This window comes from Geotrypetes seraphini, chromosome 10, assembly GCF_902459505.1.
Source record: "Geotrypetes seraphini chromosome 10, aGeoSer1.1, whole genome shotgun sequence".
Classification (NCBI taxonomy): domain Eukaryota; kingdom Metazoa; phylum Chordata; class Amphibia; order Gymnophiona; family Dermophiidae; genus Geotrypetes; species Geotrypetes seraphini.
In genome coordinates, this window is record NC_047093.1 from 405,405 (window position 1) to 431,904 (window position 26,500).

The 26,500-nt window shown below is 44.2% G+C and overlaps 1 protein-coding gene across 5 annotated transcripts in view; it reads left to right on the plus strand.

The window, feature by feature from the left end:
• The window catches only part of CCDC57 (coiled-coil domain containing 57), a 411,998-nt gene that overhangs the window by 87,172 nt on the left and 298,326 nt on the right, over nt 1–26,500 (plus strand). For all 5 annotated transcript variants that reach the window (XR_004540808.1, XM_033960323.1, XM_033960322.1 and 2 more), the window contains exon 5: nt 15,512–15,669. Coding sequence is in view for 4 of the 5 variants with exons in the window: in XM_033960323.1 (XP_033816214.1) it covers nt 15,512–15,669 (158 nt within the window). In the remaining variant the exon portion in view is untranslated. The remainder of the gene's footprint in view (nt 1–15,511; nt 15,670–26,500) is intronic.

Below are 26,500 nucleotides of genomic sequence, written 5' to 3' on the forward strand. Positions count from 1 at the left end.
TTTTAGGCTCTTTTTAACTTTGCATGACTTGTGAGATGAACATGAACGGACTTAGATGTCCCTTTCGATTGTGCCCCTCCATTAAGAATAAATGGGATACCCATGTGGGATCCCTACGAGGGTCATAAGAATAAATGGGATACCCATGTGGGATCCCTACGAGGGTCAAGATAAGGAAATTGGGTCATTAGGGCATAGACAGGGGGTGGGTAAGCAGAGTGGGCAGACTTGATGGGCTGTAGCCCTTTTCTGCCGTTATCTTCTATGTTTCTATGTTATGTGTAATTCTGGTCACCATATATAAAAAAAAATCTAGCAGAATTATAAAAGGTACAGAGAAGGGCACAAAAATGATGAGATGACTTCTCTATGAAGAAAGGCTAAAGCAGCTAGGGCTCTTCAGCTTGGAGAAGAGATGGCTCAGGGGTGATATGATAGCAGTCTATAAAATACTGAGTAGAGTGGAAAGGGTAAAGGTGAATCGCTTATTTACTAAGAACATATAAGAACATAAGAAACGCCTTCACCGGATCAGACACCATTTCCATCTAGTTCGGCAACCCGCACACGCGTAGGCCAAGCGAGGTGCTCCCTGATGGAGACCCTGATTTCCCGTATCCCTCGATGTGATTTGCAAGAAGGTATGCATCCAACTTGCGCTTGAATTCCAGAACGGTAGTCTCCGTCACAACCTCCTCCGGGAGAGCATTCCAAGCGTCCACCACTCTCTGTGCGAAACAGAACTTCCTGATATTTGTCCTGGACCTGCTGCCCCTCAGTTTCAGTCTATGACCTCTTGTCCGTGTCACATCTGAAAAAGTGAATAATGCTGTTTCTTGGTCTATTTTGTCAAATCCTTTTAATATTTTAAAAGTTTCTATCATATCCCCTCGCAGTCTCCTCTTTTCAAGGATGAACAGTCCTAGTTTTCCGAGGCGTTCTTTGTAGCTCAAATTCTCCATACCTTTGACTAGTTTTGTGGCTCGCCTCTGCATCTTCTCCAGCAGGGTTATATCTTTCTTAAGGTATGGAGACCAGTGTTGAAAACAATATTCCAAGTGTTGTCTGACCATTGCTCTATAAAGCGGCATTATGATGTCCGCCGGTCTACTCGTGATGCCCTTCTTTATCATGCCCAACATCCTGTTTGCTTTCTTTGCCGCCGCCGCACATTGAGCCGACGGCTTCAGGGTCCTGTCTATCAGTACCCCTAAGTCCCTTTCTTGTTCGCATTTGTCTAATGTTACACCTAACATTTTATATTCATGTTCCTTGCAGGTGTACTCTTTCCAAAAATACTAGGACTAGGGGGCATGTGATGAAGTTACTACATAGTAGATTTAAAACAAACGAGAAAATATTTCTTCACTCAATGTGTAATTAAACTCTGGAATTCGTTGCAAGAGAATTTGGTGAAATCAGTTAGTTTAGCAGGGTTTTTAAAAGGTTTGGATAATTTCCTAAAGGAAAAGTCCATAGGCCATTAGTGAGATGGCTTGGTGAAATCCACTTCTTATTCCTAGGATAAGCAGTATAAAATCTGTTTTACTACTTGGGATTTAGCTAGGTACTTATGACCTGGATTGGCCACTGTTGGAAACAGGATGCTGGGTTTGATGGACCTTCAGTTTGTCCCAATATGGCAATCCTTATGTTCTCAAGAGATACAAGAATTAATAAAGACAACTGAAAAAATTAATCCAAGTATTAAGACTTGGCAATAAAAATGTCAAGAGTCTGGAATAAGCCTTGGTGGGTTATCCTTATAATTTTTGTAGGAGCCTTGGAGGGGCATTTTCGATAGTGTGTGTAAGTCTGACTTTGGACATTTCCCGCTAGACGTCCAAAGTTGGATAGGGCAAAATAGCTATTTTTTGAACGTGCTGGATGTCCAAATTTTTTTCATAAATCGGCTACTTGGTCATCTAGTCCGACAGGACGTCTAACTTTATGCATTATTTTCAACCACAGATGCAGCAAAGGTCCAAATGCAGACCATTTGGATTTGGAAGGGGCTAGCATTGTAATAGACTGGCCACACAGACATGCCAACAGAGCAGTGGGACACCTTAAAGGGCACTGCTGTGAACTTTACATAGTGCCAGAAGTGCATCTCACCAAAAACCCCTTACAATTTATACTGAGCCCTCCAAAACTTGCCCCAAACCTACTATACTCACCTGTCTTATGCCTGCAGGTGGCATCTATATGGAAGCAGAGTAGGCTTAGAGTGTAATGGTTAGAGTGGCTTATGGGCCTGAGTCCTTCTCTCTATGGCTCACTAGCTCACCCACTAGACTACTAGAATACTGCTTTTCTACAGCCAGGTATGTACTCTTTAAATAGGATATTTTGGGGTGGGAGGGGGTCTTTGAGCATTAGGGAAGGGTGGGGGGTCATACCTTAATGCGTGCAGTGGTTACATGGTCAGTTTGGGCACCTTTGGGGCACTTAGACGCATCTAAAACAGTTCTAATTCTGGGTGTCTAAGTTTTGTCTAGGATGTTCTGAGAAAGCTTTGATTACCCCTGCAGGACACTCAGATCTAAGCCTGCCCAATGTCCGCCCATAACACACCTCCTAACATGCCTCTTTGAGCTCTGGACTCAAAGCAGTTTAGAAATCCTGCTTTATGTCCAGAACGTTGGTTATGAATATCGGAACTTGGACGTCCCGGCTATTAAGATGTCCAAGTGCCCACTTAGGTGGATTTTTGGATGTCTCAATGTTTTGATCATTTGCCCCATAGGCAGTTTTTATACCAAGGCTGGACAAATTCCTACAAAACCTTGAAATTTCAGATTTGATAACAGCAGACATACAGGAGGTAGTTTTCCTTGGTTCAAGTTACATTTTAAACTAAAAAAACTAAACGAAAACTTAATTTTATAGACCAGGTCTTCAACCAAGAAGGTACTCGACTCGGTTTACAATAATGTAAGTATAGTACATAAATATAGAAGAAGAATGTAATCTAGAATGGCTTAGCTTCCAAAGAGTTTAGTAAACAAAAAAGTTTTCAAAGCTTTCTGAAATAAAACGAAGGAGCCTAGACTTCTAAGTGAAAGCGGTAACTCATTCCAGAGCTCAGTTAGCTTGAAAATGAAAGAGTGGCTGAATCTCTTGAAAGTTCTATTTTTACCTCTAAGGGAAGGAAATGTAAGTTTTAATTTATTTGAACTCTTAGTGAGATGAGATCTGTGTACATAAGAATTGCCGCTGCTGGGTCAGACCAGTGGTCCATTGTGCCTAGCAGTCCGCTTCAGCGGTGGCCCCTAGGTCAAAGACCAGCGCCCTAACCGAGACCAGCCCTACCTGCGTACGTTCCAGTTCCGAAGGAACTTGTCTAACTTTGTCTTGAATCCCTGGAGGATTTTTTCTCCTACGACAGCCTCCGGAAGAACGTTCCAGTTTTCCACCACTCTCTGGAACCGAAGAGGGAGTGGAAAATATGAAAAAGGATCTGCAAAAGTTAGAGGAATGGTCTAATGCCTGGCAACTAAAATTCAATGCAAAGAAATGCAGAGTAATGCATTTGGGGATTAATAATCGGAAGGAACCGTATATGCTGGGAGGTGAGATGCTGATAGAAACATAGAAATAGACGGCAGACAAGGGCCACGGCCCATCTAGTCTGCCCACCCCAATGACCCTCCCCTACCTTGCTCTGTGAATAGATCCCACGTGTCTATCCCATTTGGCCTTAAAATCAGGCATGCTGCTGGCCTCAATAACCAGAAGTGGAAGACTATTCCAGTGATCAACCACCCTTTCAGTGAACAAGAATTTCCTGGTGTCCCCGTGCAGTTTCCCGCCCCTGATTTTTCACAGATGCCCCCTTGTTGCCGCAGTACCCTTGAAAAAGAAGATATCTTCTTCCACCTCGATGCGACCCGTGAGATACTTGAATGTCTCGATCATGTCACCCCTCTCTCTGCGTTCCTCGAGTGAGTACAGCTGCAACTTATCCAGCCGTTCCTCGTACGGGAGATCCTTGAGTCCCGAGACCATCCGGGTGGCCATTCTTTGGACCGACTCCAGTCTCAGCACATCCTTACGGTAATGCGGCCTCCAGAATTGCACACAGTATTCCAGGTGGGGCCTCACCATGGATCTATACAATGGCATAATGACTTCAGGCTTTCGGCTGACGAAACTCCTGCGTATGCAACCTATGATTTGCCTTGCCTTGGATTAAGCTTGCTCCACTTGATTGGCACTCTTCATGTTCTCACTGACGATCACCCCTAAGTCTCGTTCTGCTTCAGTTCTTGTTAGGATCTCACCATTAAGGGTGTAAGTCTTGCATGGATTTTGGCTGCCCAGGTGCATGACTTTGCATTTTTTGGCATTGAAGCTGAGTTGCCAGGACCTAGACCAGCACTCCAGTAGGAGTAGGTCGTGCATCATGTTGTCGGACATTGAATTTATGTCTGTTGTGCTTTTGCCCACTACATTGCTTAGTTTGGCGTCATCGGCGAATAATGTTATTTTACCTCGCAACCCTTCTGCCAAGTCTCTTATAAAGAAGTTGAATAGGATCGGGCCCAGGACCGAGCCCTGCGGCACTCCACTGATTACCTCCATCATTTCGGAGGGGGTGCCGTTCACCACTACCCTCTGAAGCCTACCTCCAAGCCAATTCCCAACCCATTTCGTCAATGTGTCGCCCAACCCTATAGAACTTATCTTGCTCAGCAACTTGCGTGTGGTACGCTATCGAATGCTTTACTGAAGTCCAGGTATATGATGTCCAGGGACTCCCCAACATCCAGCTTCCTCGTCACCCAGTCAAAGAAGCTGATCAGGTTGGATTGGCAGGATCTCCCCTTAGTAAATCCATGTTGAAGGGGATCCCATAGATTCTCCTCGTTCAGGATTGTATCCAATTGGCGTTTGATTAGCGTTTCCATTAGTTTGCACACTATTGATGTGAGACTCACCGGTCTGTAGTTTGCTGTCTCCATCTTGGAGCCTTTCTTGTGAAGTGGAATGACGTTAGCCGTCTTCCAGTCCAACGGGACGTTACCTGTACTAAGGGAGAGATTGAAGAGCGCGGATAGCGGTTCCGCCAAGACATCACACAACTCCCTGAGCACTCTGGGGTGTAGGTTGTCAGGCCCCATTGCCTTGTTAACCTTAAGCTTTGACAGCTCACAGGAGACACTGCTGGGTGTAAACTCGAAATTACTAAACGGGTCATCTGCATCGACCCTTGTCTGTAGCTGAGGGCCGAGTCCTGGCGCCTCGCGGGTGAAGACTGAGCATAAGTATTCATTTAACAGTTGGGCTTTTTCCGAGTCCGCTTCTACATAGTCTCCCTCTGGTTTCCTAAGACGTACTATCCCGCCTGAGTTCTTATTTCTGTCACTGATATACCTGAAGAAGGATTTATCTCCTTTCTGGATGTTCTTCGCTAGAGACTCCTCCATGCGGAATTTGGCCTCCCTAACTGCTGTTTTGACGGCTTTTGATTTGGCCAGATAGACTTCCTTAGAGTCCTGTTTCCCTGATTGTTTGTAAGAGATGAATGCTTTTTTCTTCTTCTTGATGAGGTCCGAAATCTCCGCAGAGAACCACTGTGGCTTATTGTTCATTCGCCGTTTACTTACTGATTTAACATAGCGGTTTGTTGCTTCTTGTATGGTGGCTTTCAAAGTCGACCACATTTCTTCCACGTTATCGGTTTCTGTTTGGCTTTGTAGCGCCTGGTGAACAAAGTCTCCCATTTCTTTGAAGTTTTTGTCCTTGAATTTGAGGACCTTGGTCAGTGTGGTAGATTTAGTGAAACCTTTCCTGAGATTGAACCATACCATATTGTGGTCACTGGAGGCCAATGTGTCGCCCACCGAGACCTCTGTGACACTTTCTCCATTGGTAAGTATCAGGTCCAGTATTGCCTGATCCTTTGTTGGTTCCAACACCAGTTGCTTGAGTCTTGCTCCCTTCATAGAGTTTAATAGCCTCCTGCTGCCGCCGGAAGCAGAGGAAAGCGTGTCCCAATCCACATCAGGCATGTTGAAGTCACCTAACAATACTGTGTCCCCACGCAAGGTGATATTCTCTATATCTCCGATTAATTCCATATCTAGGTCATCCTGTTGTCTTGGGGGTTTGTATATTACGCCAAGATACAGGCATTTGTCCTTCCCTCTGGCCAAATTTACCCAAAGGGATTCCCCAGTGTAGTGGACATCTGTGATTCTGGTGACCTTAATGTCATCTTTAGTATATAATGCTACACCTCCTCCCATTTTGCCCTCCCTGTCCCAGCGAAGTAAGTTGTAACCTGGTATGACCATGTCCCACCCGTGGGAATCCGTGAGCCAGATCTTAGATATCGCCACCACATCCAGGTCGGCATTCCTCATTTCTGTTTCTAATTCCAGGATCTTGTTTCCCAGACTGTGGGCATTTACGTACATAGCCCTCCATGTTGTATGTTTGTTACGTCTCAGTGGGGATGTTCCCGCTTGAGCTACTTGGACACCTTTAGCATTATTCGCATGTTCTGTACTTTTCCTAGACCCAGAGTTACAACGTGCACCTATCCCGGACTCCTCAGACCCAGAACTACAGTGTGTTCCTATCCCAGACGGGGAGAGGGACCTTGGGGTGATAGGGTCCGAAGATCTAACGGCGAAAAAATAGTGTGACAAGGCAGTGGCTGCTGCCAGAAGGATGCTGGGCTGTATAAAGAGCGGCGTAGCCAGTAGAAGGAAGGTGTTGATGCCCCTGTACAGGTCATTGGTAAGGCCCCACTTGGAGTATTGTGTTCAGTTTTGGAGACCGTATCTTGTGAAGGACGTAAGAAGACTTGAAGCGGTCCAGAGGAGGGCGACGAAAATAATAGGAGGCTTGCGCCAGAAGATGTATGAGGAGAGACTGGAAGCCCTGAATATGTATACCCTAGAGGAAAGGAGGGACAGGGGAGATATGATTCAGACGTTCAAATACTTGAAGGGTATTAACGTAGAACAAAATCTTTTCCAGAGAAAGGAAAATGGTAAAACCAGAGGGCATAATTTGAAGTTGAGGGGTGGTAGATTCAGGGGCAATAGTAGGAAATTCTACTTTACGGAGAGGGTAGTGGATGCCTGGAATGTGCTCCCGAGAGAGGTGGTGGAGAGTAAAACTGTGACTGAGTTCAAAGAAGCGTGGGATGAACACAGAGGATTTAGAATCAGAAAATAATATAAAATATTGAACTAAGGCCAGTACTGGGTAGACTTGCACGGTCTGTGTCTGTATATGGCCATTTGGGGGTGGATGGGCTAGAGAGGGCTTCAATGGCTGGGAGGGTTTAGATGAGCTGTAGTAGGTTTTAACGGAGATTTCGGCAGTTGGAACCCAAGCACAGTACCGGGTAGAGCTTTGGATTCCTGCCCAGAAATAGCTAAGAAGAAAAAATTTAAAAAATTTAAATTGAATCAGTTTGGGCAGACTGGATGGACCATTCGGGTCTTTATCTGCCGTCATCTACTATGTTACTATGTAATAAAAAATAGTAATACCAAAGTAATAAAAAATGCCAAAGAGAATTTAAAATGCAATACAAACACACTTAAATTGAATTCTAAGATACAGTGGAAGCCAATGTAATTCCTTGAGAAATGGGGTTACGTGATTGAATTTACTCTTACCAAAAATGAGCTTGGCTGTGGTACTTTGTATCAATTGAAGTCTCTGCAGACTGACCTTTGAGAGACCCAGGTACTTTGAGTTGTAATAATCCATTCTTGACAAGATAATTTTCTGAACCAATACAGAGAAGTGTTGCTGATGAAAGAGCGCTCTCACTCTTTTCAGGATACAGAGGCTAAAGAAACACTTTTTAACAAGAGAATTTATCTGATCCTTAAATGGATGAATCAATAACAGTGCATTAGTGAGGAAAACTCAATTTTCAGAGATTCTCCTAAGTCTAAGGTCACAACTGAGGGAAGAGAATCTAACTTTGGACCGATCCATAAGAGTTTGGTCTTAGCAGCATTCAATTTCATCTGGATCATCATCGCCCAGGACCGAAGCTTAGCAATGGATAATATTGGGTGCTAGATTTTATGACGATACCAAAGCTTCTGGATGAAGTTCAAATTCTTCAGTGATACCAGACAAATCTTTGTTTATATTATGTGCTATGTATGATGATAATAATGGAAATAGATTTTTTGCATGTGGAAAGTGACTTATAACTCTACTGAAATCTGCATAGTCTCATTAGAAAGATCACTGCAGTCAAAGCACAAGGGTTTTGCTGGATTATTTTCTTCAAAGCACATTTTTAGTCATATGCTTAGCAATCATTATTTACAGAGTAAGTTTCAACATGTTGCTGTCTTTATTATTTTAGTTTTTTTTGATTGCTTAAGACTTGATATCAGCTTTTTATTAACCTCACTGAATTATATTGGTCTCTAATTTATAATATAGCAACAGTAGACCAGTGGTATCACATAGTGTGAGATTTACGTCGGCTTCTTGGGCCAGCTGGTGCTGAGCATACTACTAACGCAAGGTTTGGAGCACCAATGTGTGCTGGTTGGTGCTATGTCCTGGAGGGAGCCAGTCTGTACCCTTTGAAAGATTCTTGCTGTGATGACTGGGCTGGATGTCAGAAGGAGGAAAACTGAGTGTGAAATCCCCAGTTAGTAGTGAATGAAGACTGATCTTATTTTTACCCAATTAAGTCAGGTTCTGATTGAGTCAGAAGAACAAATTAACAGGAGGAAGATAAAGGCTAGACAAAGAAAAAGAACTCTCTAATGAATGCTGTAATAAATAATGTGCTATGAAATATATCTATAGTTACAACAGGATTCCTATTGTGATATGCAGCCCATGCCTGCTAGCTGTGTCCCCAAAGCAGTGTACACATTTGAGCCTGACATACACTCCAAGCCAGAATTTAAAACACATTCTATGCAGCCTGAGGTTGTTCCTGTCAAAACCAGCACAGGACAGTCTACATTCAACAGCTCTAGTCACATGGGGGAAAGAAGTAAAGCCACCAGAGAATCTTCTACACCTGAAGGTTTGGTGCCTGGCTGCGCTATCTTAAACAAGAGAGCTGAACATTTAGAGGAGAAAAATGCCAGACTGGAGAAGCTTAGGGAGCTGGAAGGGCTGAGGGCTCTGAATGGTTTAGAGTAGAGAATGACACGGTGACTGTTACCCGTGGCTAGCCGTGAGTAACTCGCTGAAACGGGGAGGGAAAAAAACTGGTTGCTGCAGGTACGAGGACAAGGCCATTCACCGCCCTGTGGAATGGTAAATGGCCTTGTCCCCGCAGTTAAGTATTTTGCACTTGTTGTCTTACTTATCACCCTTCCCAATCGTGTGGTCCAGCAGCCCCCTATCTCCTTTCTCCTGATTGTCGTGGTCCAGGCATCTCCCTCCCTCCCTTCCCCTCACCTTCGCTGGTGATTTTATTTTTTCTGTCTCCGAGTGGCACAAGCCTTTAAACAAGTTGTGCACGGCTGCCTGAAACCTCTTCTCTGACGCAACTGGAAACAGGAAGTTGCGTCAGAGGAGAAGTTTCAGTGTAGCTGCATGCAACTTGAGAAAAGACTTGGGCCGCTCGGAGACAGAAAAATGAAAATCACTAGCGAAGGTGAGGGGAAGGGAGGGAGGGAGATGCCCAGACCATGGCGATTAGTAAGGAGGGAGGGGGCTGCTGTACCGCGCAATCGCGAGGGGTGATAAGTGAAGTAATGAGTGCATGGAAGTGGGTAGGAGAGAGAGAGAGGGGAACATGCTGGAAGGAAGTGGAGAGAGAGGGGGAGGGGGAGGGGGAGGGAGGAGCAGATGCTGTATGTTAGTGGGTAGTAGAGAGAAGGGAGAAGATGCTGAAGTAAAGTAGGGAGGGGAGAGAGTGGAACAGACGCTGAAGGGACATGGGGAGGAGAGAGAAAGGGGAGCACATACTGGATAGAAGGAGGGGATAAAGAGAAAAGGGCACATGCTGGATTGGGGAGACAGATACCAGATCTGAGGGGAGAAAGGAGGAGAGAGATGCTAAAAGCCATCTGGGGGAAGGAAGGAAAGATGGAAGTAGAGAAGACAGAGATGCCAGACTATGGAGGGGAGGGAAGAAGATTGGTGCCAGACCAATGGTGTGGGGAGGGGGGTGGTGGAGAGAGAGGCACAGTAACAGAGTAGATACCATATGGAAGAGGCAGAGAGAAGGCAGACAGTGGATGGAAGAATAGAATATCGAGAAGAATCGGAAAACAGAAACCAGAACAAAGGTAGAAAAAAATTTTGATTTCTTTTCTTTAGGATAAAGTAGTATATTAGTTGTGTTGATAAACATTTATAACTAATCAAACTTATGGGAACGATGCGGTATACAAACCTAAGGATTAGATTAGATTAGATTAGATTCTAATGGAATTGGCATTCATATGTATATACCAATTAGCTCAATGCCTTGTAGGTTGTAACCCTCTTTTTACTAATAACTTTAAACTGTATAAATAATTATTGTGCTCAGTGCCTCCACCAAGGTCATAGTTGGGATTAGTACAGGACCAAGATAGTCAAGGAACCATCGTTGCACAATATTGTTCCTCCACCTAAATATTATGCAAACCTCGCACTTGTGCTTAATAGCTCCCGCTAGCTTTATGTTTCTAAATTCTTAAGATATGCAGTCAATATTAATAGATGTGCACTTATCTGTTTGTTTCAACTCCAATAGAAAATATTTCACTATTTTATCAGCGCATGAAGATCCTGGTGAAATGTTACTTGATCTGTATCAATTTCACTTTGCCTCGGAATCCTATATTTCCTTTATATGGAAGTCCAGCGGTAGTGTGTCCTTGAAATCATGTCCTGCATTTCCTGTGTTTCCCAACTGCCAGTGATTAACCAAACGCAAACGTGAAAAATCCAAATGAAACTGTGCTATAAGAATAATAGTAATGAAAAATATAACTCAAAACAAAACAAAAATGTTTTCTATCATTATAACCAGTTGAATTGTAGGTACATAACTCAACCAGTCAGTGTAGACAATGTGTCTTGCTCATAAGCTTTTGCTCTCCGACCCAAGCTAGGTTTCACTTATTTCTTTCTTATTCAGGGAGAACGACCCTAGGAGGAACTGAAAAAGTATCCTCAGAATCTGAGTATAATCCTATAATTCAGTTACTTAATAAAAGGAATTGTTTATTTCTTACATATTTATCGGCTGCTCACCTGCTTCTAGGATTCATTCGTATTTAGTCTTCATATGCTGAGGAAAATGAGATCGTACTTTCATCATTCTCACTTCGTCGTCCTTGTTCAATCCACCATCCTCTCTAGACTGGATTATTGCAACTCCATCTATTTAAGCCTAACTAAAAAAAAACTCCATAGACTTCAGCTAATCCAGAACGCCGCGGCCAAGCTTATTTTCGCTAAAGGCAAGTTCGACCACGTCTCCCCACTCCTGTCCAAACTTCACTGGCTCCCAGTTCACTCCAGAGTCCTCTTTAAATGTGCCTGTTTAGTTTTCAAGATCCTACATGGCATCCTCCCTCCCGTTATCCCACTCTTCTGGAACTCCTCTAACCCTAATTCCACTAGATCCTCCCAAAAACTGAAACTATCATTCCCCTCTGCAAAAGGTATATCCCGCGTAGGAAAACTAGGAACATCCCTCCCCTTTAGAACCACAGAACTCTGGAACAACCTCACATCCCCGCTCAGAATTTCAAGCTCCCTCCAATCCTTCCGCAAACACCTGAAAACTTGGCTCTTTTCAAAAATCTAACACCTCCCGCTCTTTGGTACCCTGTCCCTCTTTATCTTCCTAGCTCCTTTCCTATAACCCTTCATTGTAGCTCCTTTTCAATCTAACCCTGTAAACCATGCTGAGCTCTACGCTTGTGGAGATGGTGCGGTATACAAACCTAAGGTTTAGTTTAGTTTTAGTTTATGGCTTGACCAGAGTGGGAACCTCAACTATAATCCTTGCATCAAGGTCACATGTTGGCCAACGGAGCAATCACAAAACGCATCAGGCCTAATCAATCAGCTGAATTTGATTGCATTTGGAAACTATACTGCAGGCCATTCAATCTCATTATTGAGACTGAATGGACCTACAGTATTCCAATCGTAGATTAACTTTTGTTCCTTATATAATAATGCTTGAGAAAGGTCCCCACCAAGCAGGAAATCCACTTTGAGTACTACAAATTTTAACTGGTTCAATGAGTGTCCTTGTTGGATCCAGTGTGCTGTAAGTGGTGCCTCCATTCTTCTTTTATGTATAGTGCTAAGATGTTCTGCAATCCTAAGCTTAATTGGTTGTTGTGTGTGGCCTATGTATTACAGGCCACACTGGCAGATTATACAATACACTGTTCCCTTGGTGTTGCAGTCTCTATGTTGGTGCAATTCAAACCTATGAGATGAATTTGGAATATTAATCCTATCAATACATATCACCAATTCACAATAAGTGCAGTTTCCACAGGGATAATAATAATAATAACTTTATTCTTATATACCGCCAACAATCTTGCGACTTCTAGGCGGTTTACAATAAAAGAAACTGTAAATACAATCAAGTGAAACTTTACAAACAGCTAATTAAAGAGTATAGCAGTGTATATTTCGTACAACGAATTAGAGAATATAGCAGTGTACATCTGATAACATTAATAATGTTAACGTCAGTTTGTGTGTTGCAAGGCCAGGAAGTGCCAAGTTGTTTACACAGAAGTAGAAATATTCCGTAAGTTCATATTTAGCGATTAGGGGTTGGGGTTAGCAGTTTGCACGTTCAGGTATGTGGTGATGTTATGAGGGGGGTTGATGTTCCGGTTCGTTACCTAGGTATTTCAAGAATAGGTAAGTTTTTAGGTGTTTCCTGAATTCTTCATAGTTGTTTGTGTGCATAATTAATTTTTCTAGGTCTTTACCCCATATGGCTGCTTGATATGATAGCAATTGTTGATGGTGTCTCTTATATTTGCACCCTCTAGCTCAGGGGTGTCAAAGTCGATCCTCGAGGGCCGCAATCCAGTCGGGTTTTCAAGATTTCCCCAATGAATATGCCTGAGATCTATGTGCATGCACTGCTTTCAATGCATATTCATTGGGGAAATTCTGAAAACCCGACTGGATTGCGGCCCTCGAGGACCGACTTCGACACCTGTGCTCTAGCTGGTGGGGAGACAAATTTCAGGTGTGTTTTTCTTTCATGTCTGTTGGTTGGGAATGAGAAGAGGTCTGTAATGTATTTTGGGGCTAGACCATTTAATACTTTGAAGCAGAGACATCCTAGCTTGAACTTCGTGCGCGCCTCCATCGGCAGCCAGTGTAGGAGTCGGTAGGAAGGGGTTATGTGATCGGACTTCTTCAGCCCGAAAATCATCCTGACTGCTGCATTTTGTATCAGTTGTAGTCTTTGCATTTGCTTCTGGGGGATTGTCAGATGGGTGATGTTGCAATAGTCCAGGTGGTTTAGTATTAGGGATTGTACTAGAATTCTGAAAGCTGAAGTGTGGAAGTACGCCTTGATGGACTTAAGTTTCCAGAGAGTGAAAAACCCTCTTTCGATTAAGGAGTCTATGTGGTCTTTCATGGTTAGTCCTTGGTCTAGTATTACTCCTAGAATCTTCATCGTTGGTTGAATGGGGTAGTTTAGATTGTTAATGTGTAATGGTATTGTCGTATTCTGTGCGTGTGGCGAGGCTATGAAGAATTTAGTTTTTTCTGAATTGAGCTTCAGTTTGAAATCTGTGGTCCATTGATCCATCGTGTTTAGCGCTTCAGTTGCTGTGGGGGTGATTTCAGAGGGGGATGTTGTAAACGGGATTATGATTGTGAAGTCGTCTGCATAACTGAATGACCCGGGTTAATTGATGGTTCATAGTTGGAATTTTAAAATACTTCCTCCAAGTTCTTGCTCCTCATGTAAGCGAACTTGGGGGGAACCTGCAATTGTGGATGGAGGCTCAAAATGTGCCAATGTTTTTTTGATCAATTTTTGAACCAAGTGTATATTAGAGGTATATGGGAATACACAAATAATTTCTTCCATATTTTTTTTGTTTACTATTTTGCTTTTTCCATTCTGGATACGTGTGGCATGCTCTTTTATATGCCTTCTTGAGTATTCCTTGGGGGTATCGTCTTTGAATAAACCTATTGGCTAGTTCTCCTGCTTGCGTTTATATATCTTCTCCTGAGAACAGAGTCGCTTCACTCTGAGGAACTGTCCATATGGAATACTGTCCCTTAAATTCTTAGCATAATAACTCTTATAATGTAACAGAGTGTTGCGATCAGTTTCCTTCCGGTATAATTGTGTGGTAAAGCCTGTGGTTGTTCTATTTTTTTCTTTATCTAGAAATTTCACTTGTTGTGTATCCCATATACTTTCAAATTTAATGTTATTGTCCACATTATTGATGTAATGTAGAAATTGTTATAATTGGTTCATAGTGCCCCGCCAGACCATGATGACATCATCTATGAACCTTTTACAGGAGATTATGTTAGTTTTAAATGAACATGTGAAGAGAAGCAGAAATTAATGCCTTACTTTAAAGAGAGTTTTCAAATTGTGTTTTTCCATTGAAAGAAATGAACAGACTATTGGTGACGTGCTAGTAATTCCAGCTAAGAACTGTGAGGTTTTTCCCGTGTGAAGTCTGCAGGGGGGGGCGTTGGACAAGCAGAAGCTCAGTGAGAGAGAGTGGGGAAGCGCTGTGTTTCTTCATGTGGTGGGAAAAGAGGGAATTATTATTAAGAAATTCTAACATACACAGTACACTCTCCAACCAGCACAAGACACGCTGGTGACCAGTGTCCAAACACTGGTGCAGGCTTTGCTAGGAACTTTACAAGCCTGACTGAAAGTTGAGCAGGAATTATTTTTTTATTGCCGACATTTGCATGAACTGTGGCTGGAGTAAGCAAGAGGCTTACTGAAGCCAGAACTGCCTAGCAAGAACTTCCTGATGTAAAAGTGTTTGAGAATTGTTTTGTTTTGGTTTTTTTCTCTTTGCCCCTGGCTGTGTACAAAAGCTGGGCTGGACTTTACCATAAATTGCTGACTCTGACAGATTGTGTTTTGAGAGTTTTATTGTTTTATTGAGTTTTTTTAAAGACCATTTATTGGAAAAGGAGCATTCTGACAATTTTGTTACTGTTTTTGAATTTTCTTTTATGCTGCTGAACTTTGCATTGTGGCTAGGGAGCCAAAGGTTTTGTTTGCACTGCTGACTAATAAAGAAGGATCTTTACCAAACTACATTAAGACTGGGGTAGTATGTGTCTGAAGTTAATGCTCACAAGTCACTCTCAATTCCTGTGTGGTCCAAATTGGCCCATAGGCAAGTACTGTCACAGGTATCCCAAAGAACTGCTGCCCTGAGGGTGCCTAAGACACTATAAACAACTAGATTACTTTATTTTAATGACTATAAAACCAACATTCGCTTCAACAAATCTTCAAAGAACAGTCTTCCAGCTAAAATTATTTTCTTGTGTTGTCTTTTGAAAGGTGAAGATGCTCATGAAAGAACTGGAGATCATGAAACTAGGTGCAATGACAGCCACTGAATCACTTCAAACAGCAGAAGCAAAAATTCAGGAGCTGGAAGAGAAAGTGAAGTGTCAAGACTGGGAACTTAAAGATCTCGCCATTCTGAAGGATGCTCGGTATCATCTCTCTTAATTCTTACCTAAACCATGTTTTGTTAAACGCTGTCTGTAAACGCAGGGTCCAATATTCAAAACAGTTTAACTGGATAGGAGAGGCTTCCGCCCGGTTAAATCGTGCTGAACAGGCTGGTTGCCAAAAACTGGCCATGTCAAAACTGAGCATTTGAGGGGCAGTCCAGGGACAGAGTCAGGAAAGTAGTTGCAAGTTATGCAGATACTGGTCATATTAAGTGCTGGTGTCCACATAGCTAAGCGACCAGAAAGGACTTCTCAAAAGGCTGCTCTAACTTTGGTGCATAACTGTATTGGTGTCGGCACTGAATATCAGTTGGCACCTGCATAATTCTCTGTTCTCCTCTTCTTCCCCCTAAACAAGATCATATCCCCCTCCCTACTTCCACCAACAAGATCATTCCCTCTCGATGACCCTTCCCAGACCCCCACCAAAGAGAAGAGGGCCACCCCCCCCCCATGTACCTCAGTAGCCCTTCTCTCTTCCCCGGGCATGTCTAGGAGGTAGATCAAGCAGAAGTTAACCTTCAATTGCTCCTGCCCATTCTGGCTCTGGATGCAAAATGACAGCCCTTATATGGGATGCTGACTCCTAGCGGTAGCACCATGAGATCACTGCTAGAGGTTGCAGCCATCTTGTGCCCAAAGTCAGTATAAGCAGGTGAGGTTCACTCCTACCTGGTTTACTCCCTAGACTACCAGAGATGTTAAGGTAGGATCAGTGGGGGGAGGGTGCTACTGGAACGCATAGGAGGGGGCTTATCTAGGTGTAGGGGTCTGGGAGGGGGCCTGGCTCATGTTGGGGAAGGAGTTTAAGTGGTGCCCTGGCTCATGTTGAGAGGGGAGAACAATCTTGTTGGGTGAGGTTTGGGAGAGGGAGTTATCTGGTTGGGGGAAGTCAGGAGGGGATATTAGAATTGTGGTGGAGTGGGAACTGCACAAGTGTCTGTATATCAACTGAGGCCCACATAAGTTCCAAAGGCTAGCATGTGTCTGGTTACAGACTCAGATATTCAGAGCCAGTGCCTGGACATGGTCTGGCATTGAATATCTAAGTCTAATTTCCAGTGCAATAGGTGTGTCATTCTGGACAAGCAGGTTATCTCCCCATTGGCGCAAGCCATATGCAGACGGAAACCACTGGATTTTTTTCTGTGATCCTCCTACTTCACCAGGAGCTCTACTACCATCTGCAGATTTTCTCTTCTGCATGTGAGCCAGAAAGAATGTTCTGCTCTCTCCTTTTTCTTATTTTATTCAGTGTTTTCAATTTTTATTTGGTGTTTTTAAGTGCTTGGAGCTTGGAGCTTATCACCTATAGTGTCAGCTCTGCCTGCTTGAAGAAGAGGCAGACTGAGATCTGCAGCTGACAGGCCGATCTCTGGTGGTAGCTGTTAGCCAGCCTGCACAAATATTTTGGAGTTCAGGACTGTCCCCACTTAACATCCCTCACCTACTACTTAGCAGGGGTAGAGCACAGGCTGTTAGGCATCCATAAGAGGCTCAGCGGTGTCTCGCAGGGTGCCAGCTGAATTTTTTGCCTACCCCCTTCTGGTAGCACGTCTGTCAGTTTTTGGAGGTGGGGTTATGTTAGATGTCATGTCTGGCTAGCAGCCCGAAGATCAGCATCGAAGAGGAATTTTTCAGCATGAGGCAGTGATTCTTCTCCTTCCAGCTACTGTAAAGAGCTGAGGCAGACTGCAGCATATTGCCAGCACAGGTTACAGTGAATAAGGCTGTTACAGCCTCTGAGGTGAATGGATGGGGTTCTGAAAATCAGGTTTTTGAGGGTTTCTGCATGTTCTCTTATGTTCCCCCTCCTCAAAAATTCTAAATTCGACAATCTTTGACTTTAGTAAGTCAGTTATTTTAGTGATTTTAGATGTGAAAATCTTGATGGCAACCATCTTAGATTTTTAGTATTCTTTTTTTTTCAAAAATTCCCTGCACTTCCAAAATTTAATTTTTTGCCTCAAGACTGATTGGGATGGAGTTCTTGGCCTCCCTTACCCCAGATTCATCCCAGGATTTCACAAATTCTGCACCTCAGGAGTGTCCTTGTGCCACATGCTGTGCCACAGAGACAGGAGAGGCATGAGCCTTAACCTCTCCTCTGCATGCTCAGCTGACAAAAAGGGTGGCCTTTTCTATTTTTAGGACCTAGAATTAGACACATGAATGGACGCAGACATCCCACAGCCCAAGAAACGTAAGGTAGTGTCATCACAGGGTGACCCCTCGTTCCCTGGTTGATTTTCTTCTCAGAATTTATTAATTTTATATGGGAAAGCCTTTCAGGAGAGCTGTGCTCCTTCTGTGCAGTCCCGCTGCACGTCAGACATGCCTCTCAGGGCACATCTGCTTCTCAGTCTGCCACTGTTCGGGACTTGGGAGATCTGTTTGCAGAGGATAATTTAACTGTTCCTTTATTACCTATGGATGCTCCTCCTGTGACAGGGGACCAGGGAACGTATGCTGGCACTTTGGATCCTATTTTGTCTCTAGAACTTGGGGACGATCCCACGGTTCTGTGTTTATTTCAGTCCCCTGCTTTACTGGATCTCATTTCAGAATCATAACATAACACCAGATTTCTAGTTCGCATAACCATAAGTTCAATGCGGTTTAGAAAAGCTTATAAAAATGATACACTGAAAGCTATTGTCAAGAATTTTGAGAAGAGGAAAGTTTTCAGTTGTTTTCTAAATTGTTCATAAGAACAAGATGTAAGCAATAGGTGTCGAAAGAGTGTGTTCAAGATTAGTTCTTTTACTTTTACATCCCTTGACTGATGGAAAAACAAAAAGGACGTGTGACTTTCTGCTATTTTTATAGGATGCTATGAGAAATCTATTGTCTAAGTTGTGACCAGCCAGGAATTCTTCCAGCGCAGGTCCCAGTCAAGATAAAGGGAAAAGAGGTGAAACCAAAATCCCGGGTAGGAATTGGTAAAGAACAGATTGGATCTGAATTAAATAATTTCCTGGACCACCGGGGGAGCCCAAGAGGCCCTTGGAATACTGCCAGGGCTGATACAACAGGGCGTTTCCCCAGAGTATATAAGCCTGCCCCTGACAACAGGGAAAGAAGCCGGTTAGGGAGGAAATTTAGGCTTTGCCTCCCTAGGGACCCTGACGAGCCAAACAGGGACAGAGAGCCCCAACCTATGGAGCTGGATGAGGTTGAACAACCAGAGGGTTTGACTCATTCTGAGGAACTTATGGACTTCCAAGAGTCTTGTGCTGGTGAGGATGCTAACCTACCTGAACCAATGCAGGTGAACTGGACTCTGAGCCACAAACAGTGAGTGAGTTTTGGAAACTGTTTGTGTGCTGTTCTTTTTGTTTTTGAATGCTGATTTTTGCTGTGAAAGTTTAGAGAGAGTATTTGGGGGAGAGGTTTTGCTTACACCTGGGAGGGAATGTGAAAGTCTGTTTGAAAGACTGTATTTTTTGCAAAACCTACTACTCTCTCTCTTCTTCCTGGCAACCTTGATTATTAATTGCCAGAGGCTTTCTTATTTTTTTGTTATGGACTGCAATCTAAGTAAAACTTGAAAGCTGGACTGTAGCTGTTTTTGAATAAGGAAAAGGACTGCTGGGTAGCAGTCAGAGTGAGCTCCTTACTGGGCTCAGGTCTCAACAATAGGAGAGACTTAAGAAGCAGTGAGAAGAGGAAAGTGGAGTTAATTAGCCCTGCTTCAATTACTCTGCCATTTTGACATTGTTGTATGTTTTTTTTTATTTTTCTTTCTTGGACTTCTGTCTGGAATTCTGAAGCAAGGAAAGTATTACTTACCTGATTGGAAGGATTAAGTAAAGAGATCTATTTATATAATCTGTCCCTGTGTTGGAACTTTATTTGTGGTGTTTTTCACTTTTGAAAATCCGATCCTGCAGGGTGACTCCAGGCCGGGTCACACGCTTAGGTGCTGTTTTGTGTAGCCATCAGAATTGCAACATAGCCCTGTTCAGGGTTATGCTGGTGGCCACATAAGTGGTGGCAGAAGTGGGATATTGCACCTCCTGCAGGACATTCAAGGAACTGTAATTTTAAAAAAAAAAAAAAATTTTCTTTGCGGTTCCATTTTGGGACTTGTGCTGGAGAAGGCATACTTAGCTTTCTGGTTTATTTTTTTGATTGGAACAAGTGAACTATGGACTAATTATTTGTTTAAGAAATATATCTTTCCAAAGTGCTTTATCGGAAGTTTACTGATATCCGCCTGGAGGAGGAGTCTTCAGCCGGAAGTGCGGATAAGGTTACAGCATATCCTTTGGAGGAGAGCTGTAAGGAAGCAGTTGGAGTTCGAGTGCGGAGTGAGAGAGAGTCGGACCAAGGTTCCAGAGCCAGGACGACCCAGACCCAGTTCCGGTGGATCGGAGTGCCAGACACAGTTCCCGTTCGGGACCCGAAGTCCAGAGGGGCAAGCCGTGCGGAGAACGACTGGAGGCCAAGGAGGCCTAAACACTAAAGGCGCAGACTCACCAGTGCTATCGGTAAGAGTACCTAGGCTGGGGGGTCTGGTAAAGGGGAGGAACAGGTTACCAAGCGGCCACACTTGGGTTCCTTTTCTTTTTGTTTTCCTTTCAGGTCCGGATTATGGAGCAAGCGCAGTTTCTGGCGGTGCTGGCCGAGGAGGACCAGAGACAGACCGAGGAACTTGAAGGCATTTTGAGAACCAACGAGGCGCGTTGGCAAGCTCGCCAGGACGCCATGTTGCTGCGATATAGTCAGTTAAGGATGATCATGCAAGAGTAAATGAAAACCTTTGCTCAGCTACTACAGCGGCCTACAGCACTTCCTGCTCATCCAACCTTACCTAGGGAGACCGATCCAGCTCCGGTAGGCCTTAACACACTGTCATATTTTAATAGGGGTGAATCGGCGCTCATGAATGCTCCCGATAATTCACTTGGTTCTGAGACGCTAGGGTCAATCCCGGGAATTGGGGAAGCCTTTTTTGATGCTAGCGAATTCTTAAGAGGAAGCCCGAGCCGAGTGCAGGAACACACACCTAGGCAGAGCCCTGGGAATTCAAGCAAAAAGGGGAATAGGAAATTCCCATGCAAAGGGCCATCTACCCCTGTATGTAGGCCTCACACTAGGAAAGGTGCTAGCAAATGTTATAGTTGTGGGCGGACAGGACATATGCAGAGTTCTTGTGAGGCGGTAAACTTGTCTAGCAGAGGAATCAAGTGCAATGCTAAGGGAACTGAAATAAGTATTCCCAGACAAGGTCTAAAGACCGCATGCACTACGACAGTCTCCGTAGGGGGACAAGATACGGTAGCACTGATTGACACGGGGGCCGATCAGTCGATGATGTCTGTAGAGTTCTGGAAAAAGGTATTCCCTGAGGAGAAAGGTTCCTCTAGTGCTGGGAAGGTAGGAATCAAGTGCATACACGGTGATAGTGTGCATTACCCACTTAGGCCAACTACTGTTTTGCACCAGGATAGAGTGTACCAAGTAGTAGCTGCTTTAGTCCCGGAGGCCCCGTATGACTTGATTTTGGGTCAGGACTGGCCTGGGTTGAATGAGTACCTGAGTATCAAACAGGGGTTTGTAAATACGCGGTCTCAGGGTTTACCCACGGCAGTTCCTGGGGCAGAGCTGGGAGATATATTCCCTTTCCAGGAAGGAGTGGTGGAAAGGCCTACTCAGAAGCAGGCAAGAGCCTCCAGGGCACAGAAAAGGAGACTACAGCAGCAGAGAGCACAAGGGCTTAGGCAGACTGAACAGAGGAAGGAGTTCCCTAGCCTCCCGCAAGAAATTATTAATACCTTTCCCACGTTTGGAAGTGAACAAAAAACCGACCCTTCCTTACAGGAATTATGGCATCAGGCTACCGGACGACAATCCGGTCGTACCGGTTTGCATGTTATAAGAGGACTCCTCTATAGGGAAGATGAGGGTGCCAAGGGCTCAGGGGAGAAGAGGCAACAGTTGGTGGTCCCAAAGGGGTTCAGGAGAGCCATCCTACAAACCGCCCATGATTCCTCATTAGCCGGTCATAAAGGGGTTCAGGCTACCCAGATACAGGTACAACGCAGGTTCTTCTGGCCAGGTTGGGGGAAGGAGATAGAAGAGTTTTGTAGGTCCTGCCCCACCTGTCAGAGGTTGACCTTAAGTAAACCAGAGCGTGCCCCTCTTATTCCTATCCCGGTAGTGGAGGAACCTCTCATGAGGCTCGCTATGGATATTATAGGGCCACTAGAGAGGACTCCTAGGGGATACAATTTCATCTTTGTTGTAATGGACGTTGCCACCCGGTTTCCATGGGCTTTTCCCCTACGGAAAACATCATCTAAGGTGTTGATGCGAGAACTAATGGGGTTATTTTGCACCATAGGCTTCCCGAGGGAGGTATTATCTGACCGGGGAAGTAACTTCCTATCTAAGGAGATGGAAGGGTTTTGGAAAGACCTTGGGGTTAGGCATATTAGGACGTCGGCTTATCACCCCCAGGCCAATGGAATGGTCGAACGGTTCAACCAGTCTCTGAAACATTTGCTCAAAAAAGGATTAGAAAACAACATCAGGGATTGGGACCTCTTTATCCCATTTGCTTTGTTCGCTGCCCGGGAAAAAGTGCAGGACTCCTTGGGAGTTAGTCCTTTTGAGATGCTATATGGGCGAGCTCCCAGGGGTCTACTTGATGTGGTAAAAGAGGGTTGGGACCCCCCGGAGGAAACAGACATGAATGTGATCTCTTATCTGTCCCGACTGAAGCAGAATCTGGCTAATGCTGCTAAAGTGGGGAAAGAAAATCTTGAGTGGGCTCAAAGGAAACAAAAAGTATATTATGATAGGAAAGCCAAGGAGCGTCAGTTTTATGTGGGAGACAGGGTCTTGATTTTAGTGCCCTCGGATCCTCATAAATTTTTGGCACATTGGAAAGGACCGTCCACGATTGTGGAAAAATTAGGCCCTGTAAATTATAGAGTTAAGAACGAGAAAGAACACATACAAACCTATCATGTGAATTTGTTAAAACCTTGGAGAGATAGAGAGACCTTAGCTCTAGTGGCCCAGAGGTACCAAGAGGATGAGTTAGGTCCCCAAATAGCGGACTTGGGACAGCCAGAAAAGGTAAACATAGGGGTGGAATTGTCTACTGCACAAACTCAACAGGTACAGACCCTCATTAACCGATTCTCTGATGTCTTCTCTTCCATTCCAGGGCGCACCCGGGGAATAACTCATGACATTATAACCATTCCGGGCAAGGTCGTCAGAGTCCACCCCTATCGCCTGTCGGAGGAGAAAAAGAGGCTGGTTAACGAGTTAGTACAAGAAATGTTAGAGCTAGGGGTCATTGAGCCCTCGCAGAGCCCCTGGAGTAGCCCCATAGTTATCGTGCCAAAGGCTGATGGGACCCCTCGTTTCTGTATAGATTTTCGTCAAGTAAACGAAGTATCACAATTTGACGCCTTCCCAATGCCTCGTGTGGATGAGTTGTTGGATCGTTTAGGCCAGGCTCAATATCTGACTACCATTGACTTGACCAAGGGATATTGGCAAATCCCCTTGACCGATAGGGCTAAACCTAAAACGGCCTTTAGCACTCCCTATGGATTGTATCAGTTTACCCGTATGCCGTTTGGACTGCATGGGGCAGCTGCTACTTGTCAGAGGGCAGTGAACGAGGTCCTGCGGGGGCATCACGCCTACGCGGAGGCGTATCTTGATGATATTGTAATATATTCCTCCGCATGGCCACAGCATCTTGAACATGTTGCTGCGGTATTGGAGTCACTAAGGAAGGCAGGGTTTACTGTAAACCCCAAAAAGTGTTTCCTGGGTCAGAGGGAGGTAAAATATTTAGGGTACACAGTGGGTAGAGGCCAGATCAAACCCCTAGTCGATAAGGTGAAGTGCATCCAAGAATATCCCCAACCTAACACTAAGAAACAAATGCGGGGGTTTCTAGGTTTAATGGGATATTATAGAAGGTTCATTCCCAATTTTGCCACTAGAGCTACTCCGCTTACAAATATGTTGAAAAAAGATGTCCCCGCTACTCTGCAATGGGGGGTCGACAGTGTGGAGGCTTTCCATGATCTGAAGGATAGCTTGTGTAGTCGACCGGTCCTTGCGGCCATTGACTACAACAAGCCTTTAATCCTTCAGACGGATGCCTCTGGCTGCGGTTTAGGAGCCATACTCAGCCAGGAAAACCAAGGAATAGAGCACCCAATTCTGTACTTGAGTAGGAAGTTACACCCAAATGAGAAGAATTATGCGGTAGTTGAATTGGAGTGTTTAGCAGCGAAGTGGGCCATGCAAACTTTAGACCATTATCTAGGGGAGCGACAATTTACCTTGGTCACCGATCATGCCGCATTGAAGTGGCTAGGGACCATGAGAAATAATAACGCCCGTCTTACAAGGTGGTACTTAGCGTTACAGACCTTTAGATTCGTGGTAGTCCATCGGCCCGGGCATTTAAACACTAATGTTGATACCCTATCTCGCATTCCGGAAAATACGACACAGCCCCAGGCTTATAGGGATAAGCACCATTTAAGGGTGGGGGTATGTGACCAGCCAGGAATTCTTCCAGCGCAGGTCCCAGTCAAGATAAAGGGAAAAGAGGTGAAACCAAAATCCCGGGTAGGAATTGGTAAAGAACAGATTGGATCTGAATTAAATAATTTCCTGGACCACCGGGGGAGCCCAAGAGGCCCTTGGAATACTGCCAGGGCTGATACAACAGGGCGTTTCCCCAGAGTATATAAGCCTGCCCCTGACAACAGGGAAAGAAGCCGGTTAGGGAGGAAATTTAGGCTTTGCCTCCCTAGGGACCCTGACGAGCCAAACAGGGACAGAGAGCCCCAACCTATGGAGCTGGATGAGGTTGAACAACCAGAGGGTTTGACTCATTCTAAGGAACTTATGGACTTCCAAGAGTCTTGTGCTGGTGAGGATGCTAACCTACCTGAACCAATGCAGGTGAACTGGACTCTGAGCCACAAACAGTGAGTGAGTTTTGGAAACTGTTTGTGTGCTGTTCTTTTTGTTTTTGAATGCTGATTTTTGCTGTGAAAGTTTAGAGAGAGTATTTGGGGGAGAGGTTTTGCTTACACCTGGGAGGGAATGTGAAAGTCTGTTTGAAAGACTGTATTTTTTGCAAAACCTACTACTCTCTCTCTTCTTCCTGGCAACCTTGATTATTAATTGCCAGAGGCTTTCTTATTTTTTTGTTATGGACTGCAATCTAAGTAAAACTTGAAAGCTGGACTGTAGCTGTTTTTGAATAAGGAAAAGGACTGCTGGGTAGCAGTCAGAGTGAGCTCCTTACTGGGCTCAGGTCTCAACAATAGGAGAGACATAAGAAGCAGTGAGAAGAGGAAAGTGGAGTTAATTAGCCCTGCTTCAATTACTCTGCCATTTTGACATTGTTGTATGTTTTTTTTTATTTTTCTTTCTTGGACTTCTGTCTGGAATTCTGAAGCAAGGAAAGTATTACTTACCTGATTGGAAGGATTAAGTAAAGAGATCTATTTATATAATCTGTCCCTGTGTTGGAACTTTATTTGTGGTGTTTTTCACTTTTGAAAATCCGATCCTGCAGGGTGACTCCAGGCCGGGTCACACGCTTAGGTGCTGTTTTGTGTAGCCATCAGAATTGCAACATAGCCCTGTTCAGGGTTATGCTGGTGGCCACAAAGTATAATGGAGCTAATCCAAAAGCAACTTTGTAGCATAAACATCCTAACTTAAAGGTGACACGGGCTTCCAGTGCAACTCACGGTAGAATCCCTGCATGAGCTGAATTTGGACACACAACCAGCTCCTTCTACCTCCTCCTCCCTCATATTTGGAGTGAAGATTCAGTCCTCTGCATTTTCCTGGCATCCAGACATTAATGTCTTGATTTCATAGCAGTGGGATTCTCCTGAAGAGTCTCTCAAAGTAGTGAGAGGCATGTTCAGGCTGTAACCTGTGGTACAGGAATGTCAGTAGCTTTTTGGTTAGCCTAAAGTAGATAAAGTAGGTTGCACAGGTTACTAACCGAATGTGAAGGAGTCTGGGACTGGTTTTCCTGAGTTTTAAATTAAGTTTTCTCTTTAATAAAATGTTGAATTATGTTTAGCTGCAGACCTAACTTATCTCATGTTCTAGCTTGCCTATACTGGGTGTTTTAGCTTGGGCATTTTAGCTTCTTATGGTTATCTCAGCATATACAATATTGTATTCCGCCCTCCTGGACATGTAACAGAAAGATTGCAGGGCTTAGATAAGTGACCTGCTAGTGTGAGCTTAGGACAAATGATTGTTAAGAAAAGTAACATGTGAGAAGTTCTTTCTAGAATTCAGTTGTATAGCCAGAAAAGTGTATAAATATCTCTGTAACTTCCTGGTTTCGGGACTTCTGAAGCTGCCAACTTGGTGCTTGGGAGTCACATATATGCTGAATAAACCCTGTTGCTTTCTTCAAGTTTCTGATTATTGTGTCGTGAGTGACCATTCATTTGGCGTTTCCGAACAGGACTTGAAGGTCTTTTGACCACTGGCTACTCAATTGGTCACTTGTGTCTGGTCTGAGAACCAACCTGTCTGCCAAGCCGGCTGAATTCCTCTAGGAGTGACTCTGGACTGCTAGATATGCATTCAGAGCTTCTAATCAGAAAAGGCTTCTCGACACTATGGAAACTCAGAACCATCAGAAAGTACTTCGACACAACATCATTCCGCTTACTGGTGCAATCCTCCATCTTAAACCTACTTGACTATTGCAATATTATTTATCTGGGGTTGCTCAAGAAAACTATTCAAAGACTCCGAATCATACAAAACTCAGCTGTGC